General features: G+C 44.2%; 1 protein-coding gene across 1 annotated transcript in view; it reads right to left on the bottom strand.

Annotated features, from left to right (window-relative positions):
• Positions 1–611, bottom strand: part of cygb2 (cytoglobin 2) — a gene marked incomplete at both ends in the record, with an annotated part of 32,369 nt that extends 31,758 nt beyond the window's left edge. The window contains one exon of the mRNA XM_080519924.1: positions 433–611. Within this exon, the coding sequence (XP_080376050.1) occupies positions 433–611 (179 nt within the window). The remainder of the gene's footprint in view (positions 1–432) is intronic.
• Between the last annotated feature and the right edge of the window lie 5,465 nt (positions 612–6,076).

Genomic DNA, 6,076 nt, shown 5'->3' with positions numbered 1-6,076 from the left:
AAGTGAGATCCACTCAAATCAAACCAAAAACAAGCGTGAGAATGAAACGCACCGAAGCAAAACTATCGAGATTATAACTTGATATGCAGTTTGATCACACCTTCAAAAAAAAAAAAACACCTTTCACGGCAAAAATAAATAAATAAATAAATAAAAAAACAAGTGTCAATAAATCCACAGCAACTTCAGTAGTTCCAGGTTTTGGGGTATATTGGCAGCCAGCTGGTCTAATGCTTCATTCTAATGCCACAAATAAGAATTCTAAATCACCTCATAGTGACTAATTGGATTTCTACCAGACGTGACAGAGAGGTTTGCGTTCGGACACTGTAACTTCACGCCAGCCAGGCTCCACGGAGCGTCTCTGTCCACACATGGGAGCCGTAACGGAGGGTGTTCTCCCTCTCCTGGCCCCCTCCGGGTCGGACTCACCTGATCAGCACGGACACCCCCACGTCCTCGCAGTTCTTGTACACCTGCCCCCACGTGTCCTGGATGATCTCCGTCTCGGCGTCGGACAGCGGCTCCGCGCGCTCCGGACGCTCCTCGCGCTGCACGCCCACCAGCTGCGGAGGGGGCGAGGGCGGCGGCGGAGACTCCCGGCGGGACATCCTCCTGCGGCGCAGCAGCCCGGAGGCTCCCAGCAGCGCCCGGGGGAGGTAGGGGGCGAGGGAGGGGGGGAGGGAGACTGAGAGCGGAGAACCCACGGCGGGAGCCGGGAGGGGGGGTCGGGAGGAGAAGAGGAGCACAGAGGAGGAGAAGGGGGGGGGGTGAGAGGAGGAGGAGGAGGAGGAGGAGGAGGAGGAGGAGGAAGGAGGAGGATGGTGCTCACAGCCAAGAGAAGAAAAAGGGGAAATGAAGCTCCCAGTCCCCCCCGCTGCCACCCACCAAGTCCTTCCAACTGAAAACTACTTTTCCTCCCTGTCCCCTGCACTCCCTCTCTCTTTTTCAGCCTCCCTTTTTTCTCCCCTCTCTCTCTCTCTCTCTCTCTCTCTCTCTCTCTCTCTCTCTCTCTCTCTCTCTCTCTCTCTCCCTCTCTCCCTCTCTCCCTCTCTCCCCCAGTGAGGGATGCTGATGCTGCTCCTCCCGTCACTTCTCCTCTCCTCCTCTCCTCCTCTCCTCCTCTCCCTGGTCCTCTGGCTCTGCTGGAGGTGTGTGTGTGTGTGTGTGTGTGTGTGTGTGTGTGTGTGTGTGTGTGTGTGTGTGTGTGTGTGTGTGTGTGTGTGTGTGTGTGTGTGTGGTGAAGACCTGATGGAATGAGAGCAGGGTGGGGAGAGAGAGAGAGAGAGAGAGAGAGCACACACAGAGATTAAGTGATGTAGAAGAAAGAGAGGAGAGTGTGCACGGTCTCTGACCCCCCCCCCCCCCCCAAACACACACACACACACACACACACACACACACACACACACACACACACACACACACACACACACACACACACACACACACAGGTATGCTTTAGAAAAGCACTATGTCAAGTCATTTCAAAATCATTTCAAATGGTACAGACATTGTGTTTTTACGCTGACGACACTGTTGCATCGCACCGCGTTTCTATTCCTGTCTAATTGGTCAGTGAGGGATTGTCGTCAAGCACCTGCACAATGTTTTACCTTACAATCAACTACCTGTGCACGATGAGTCCTCAACGATCACTCCTGTCCTCCGCTTGGCTCATGTTTTGGGATGTCACACATTTATAAGGCTTCGTACAACAAAAGACACAATTCAGGCATCAAAACTGAATTATTTGCATCAGTTTTTATCCCCAAACCCCCCAAAGAATATGAGGCGATGAGCAAGAACTCTACCTTCCTGTCAACTCACTCATATTCTGGTAACATATGTCTTATAGCACTGATCTCCTTTGTGGACTGAGTAGAAATCAAAGCTGGAATCACAATACTTTGTACAAAGGTTTTATGTATGGCGGTTATCCTGTGAGCGTATGTGATAAGAAAAAGTAGTTGAAGGTGTTCTCTTTCCAGATGTTTCTACTGAACAGACATCCAGACAAACAGTATTCTTTCGGATTCTCCTTCTCGACTCCAAATATGTGTGTTTGCTGTCAGCCTTCATCTCAACATCATGTCAGCATCAACACCTCTGACACACGACGTCTGAGTGCCAGCATGTCTGATGATTTATTCTAGTGTCACTAATGACTCTTCAAATAAGTTATTTAAGCCGTCCAGGAGATAGGATCTCAATAATGTAATAGGCTTTCATTTTGTGGAGTAAATAAAAACCCATGGTTGAAATGTACAGTTACTATAATGTAGATATGGACATTCTACTGTTGATCCAACTGAATATATAACTTTGAAGTGTATAGTAGCTTTATGTAAATAACATTCTGGAAACAAGAGCGAATTACCTTCATCAGCGAAAGTAGGGTGACCTTTGAACGCTGCCTGAGAAGTTTATGTATTCACCTGTGTATGTTTATTTATTTATTGGTTTGTATGTGTGTATTTTAACAACTTTCCGCAAAAACCAGTCCCCTGACTTGCATGATATTTTCAGGGATGATTTGTCATCATCCTAGGAACTTTAACGACGAACCGTTTCTAAATAAATCTCCCCGAAAAAATGGAGAAAAAATTCCCCATACAAAGCAGATGAGAGAGGCTCCTCATGAAGGAGATCAAGCGAGATCAGCATCTGTTGCCATGGAGACGCTGCCTGACCAGTGTTTCACACAGTGACTGACGGGCTGGTGAGCATCGATATGAGCTGACTGCTATCACGCTCGCCATGCTAACTCCATCCTGCAATCAAATGTGGCGTTGGTTAAGGTCTGCACTCTACCGAGTGTGGTTCTATTTTGAAATATATTTTATAGATCTAATAAATGATAAGAATAATAGGACATATCATCCATTATCAGAGGACTGACAACCACTGCCGTACGAGGCATTCAGCGTTTGGTTGCAAATTGCCTAATTGTGCTAATCGGGGATCAAACGGGATGTTATGGGAGCGAGGCGGGGAATCGAACTACCAGCCTTTGGGCTTGGAATATATGACCTGTTCCACCAGCTGAAGTGAATTCCTGCACCCTTTCACTTCGGGAGCGACTGAAGCCAACAGCATTCACCCACTCAGTTAGACTGACAACACTTAAATCTGCTGAAAGGAAAAGAAGAAAAAAAGAAGCTGTGATGAGGCAGAACACAGCTGTGGCCTCACATTCAGCCTCAGAAGAGCAAGGTTGGTTTATTTTTAAATCCAAAAGTTATTGAAGAAAAGAAGTGGAGCCTAAAAAGTGCAATACTTGACATTTGTCAAGTTGTCATATCAGAATAACTGAAGCGTCTCTTCATGTGTGGAACAACTGTTCTCTATGTCCGTCACAGGAAACAAGCAGTCACAGATTCTGCAGCCAAAGCAGGCATCAGTTCATCTTCTTAGTTTGAGCTGAACTGTTTGATGCGGAGCAGACCGGAGGCAGTCCCCAGTGAACATGCTGAGCTCTGAGCAACAAGAAACACAAACTGTGCATTCGGGGGCCGTAAAGCCTGAACAATGTGCAGAATGACACGACGAGTCCCTTGCAAAGTCATTAAAACATCCAGTGATTAATGGCTTCAAACGTTTTACTTTCACTATCGCAATTGATTGACCTGAGGCTCTGATGGCAGCGTGTCTTCTGCGGCCCCAGAGTGGATTCAAACATCACTACATTTCAGGTTTTGAAGGCTGCAGGACTCCAGTGATAATCTTTTAACAGGAACTGACAAACATTTCTCAAGATGAAGAGATGAAAAGATTTTTATCAAGCTCCTCAAATGGAAATATCAGGATCTTGTAAGAACTTTGCGTTTACATTTGGGTGTACCGTTTACATCTGCACTGAGTACATCTCATTTTCTACCTATCTACACTGTGTGTATATCAATTCCTGTCCATTTACTCTATTTTTAGAGGACTTCTTTTCTTACTGGATTGTTTTATTTATTTATTTTTTATTATTTTTACTTATTCGATTTTTTTTGTGCTCTTTTTTTGCTCTTGTTTAGATATTTACATATGTTTACATAATTTAATTCTTTAATTTTATCATTTCTGCACCTTTTTACCTTGAGCTGTTGTAAGTTTGTTTCCCCCTGGGGAGGAATAAAGCTCTATTCCATTCTATTCTATTCCATTCTATTCTATTGTATTTAACACAACATTTAAAAGCTGCATTAGACACGTTTCCTCCGTCTTGTTCTCTGGATTGTGAGGAAGAAAACATCAACACGTTCTGCCGCCACATTCAGCTTTACGTATTGAATCGAAATGAAATCCCGCTCTGCTCCAATGTGCGTCACTGGTGAAACCTTCCCCTCACCACTGCTTTCTATATGGTAATGTTGTTTAACCTGGACCATCTGAGGAACGTAATAACTGCAGGTACCGACGCAACGTTGCTGGAAAGTTCCCATCTCATATCCAATCTCTGCTGCTGTGAGGCTCGTATTTAAAGAGTTCCAGTGGCTGGTTTGATGCGGGAGGAGACGCCAACCAGAACTGATCCTGGAAAGTCTGCCTCTGCCCTTCTTCTGCTTCAGCTGTCACCCTCAATTCTCTTCTCCCCAAAGAAACCAGAAGCTTGAGCTCCAGTTGCCAATCATTCTGATCAGTGAGCTGCTGCCAATCGTCCCTCCTCTTGCTGGACTAAACTTCTGAGGTTAGTGAGATAAAGAAGAGATGAGCTACTGTTCTCGCTCTGGATGCTGGAATTATTTGGATGTTTTGTCTGATAATGATGATTAAAACATTTCTGGGAAACGTACGAACGCAGAATAACTGAAGAAACTGAAGTTGCAAAAGTAAAAAGCAAAGCAGTCATATCACATGCAATATTGTATGAAATCGGTCTACAAAGAGCTTTAGAATAGAATAGAAGAGAACGGAACGGAACAGAATAGAATAGAATTGAATAGAACGGAACGGAACGGAACAGAACAGAACAGAACAGAACAGAACAGAATAGAATTGAATAGAACGGAACGGAACGGAACAGAACAGAACAGAACAGAACAGAAGAGAACAGACCGGAACGGAACGGAACGGAACGGAACGGAACGGAACGGAATGGAACGGAACGGAACGGAACGGAACGGAACAGAACAGAACAGAACAGAAGAGAACAGAACAGAACAGAACAGAATAGAATAGAATAGAATAGAATAGAACAGAACAGAACAGAAGAGAACAGAACAGAACAGAACAGAACAGAATAGAATAGAATAGAACAGAACAGAACAGAAGAGAACAGAATAGAATAGAATAGAATAGAATAGAACAGAACAGAACAGAAGAGAACAGAACAGAACAGAACAGAACAGAACAGAAGAGAACAGAATAGAATAGAATAGAATAGAATAGAACAGAACAGAACAGAACAGAACAGAACAGAACAGAACAGAACAGAAGAGAACAGAATAGAATAGAATAGAACAGAACAGAACAGAACAGAACAGAACAGACCAGAACACAACACAACACAACACAACACAACACAACACAACACAACAGAATAGAATAGAATCTAAACTTTATTGCCATTGTCACCAGTGCAACTAGATTAAAAAGTGCCGACTCCTGTGTGCATCATACATTTTGTAAAACATTACAATATCCAGTAGAATATTCAGAAATAGTCTCAAAGAAGAGCAGTTTAGTTTAGTTTCTCTCTCGTATGAGACTCAGAATTTCTGAGGAAAGTGTTCAGGAACAAGTAAAAGTTGTGCTACAATAATCAGCAGAATCTCCTTTAAACCCCAATAGTGGCTGATTTATTACCGCTTAAACTGAGCGAGACCACTTCCTGTCCAGCTCTTCATATCGCCAGCAGCTCACTGCTACAAACACAAGTCTTTCAGGTGAATGTGACAATGACGGATGTGTAAAGGAGGAAGTACACTGACGGTCAAACACAACTGAAGACCTGCTTCTGTACAAAGTGTGTGTCCAACATGGAGGCGGACAGTTTGTCCATCTGAAGTTGTTTTGAATGACCAGACATCGGGTTTGAAGTCTCCCTGTTTTATTGACACAGTTTCCAATAGTCCATCTTCTATCA

The sequence above is a fragment of the Blennius ocellaris genome, assembly GCF_963422515.1.
Source record: "Blennius ocellaris genome assembly, chromosome: 3".
In the NCBI taxonomy this organism is placed as follows: domain Eukaryota; kingdom Metazoa; phylum Chordata; class Actinopteri; order Blenniiformes; family Blenniidae; genus Blennius; species Blennius ocellaris.
This window is presented reverse-complemented; position numbering and strand designations above follow the sequence as displayed.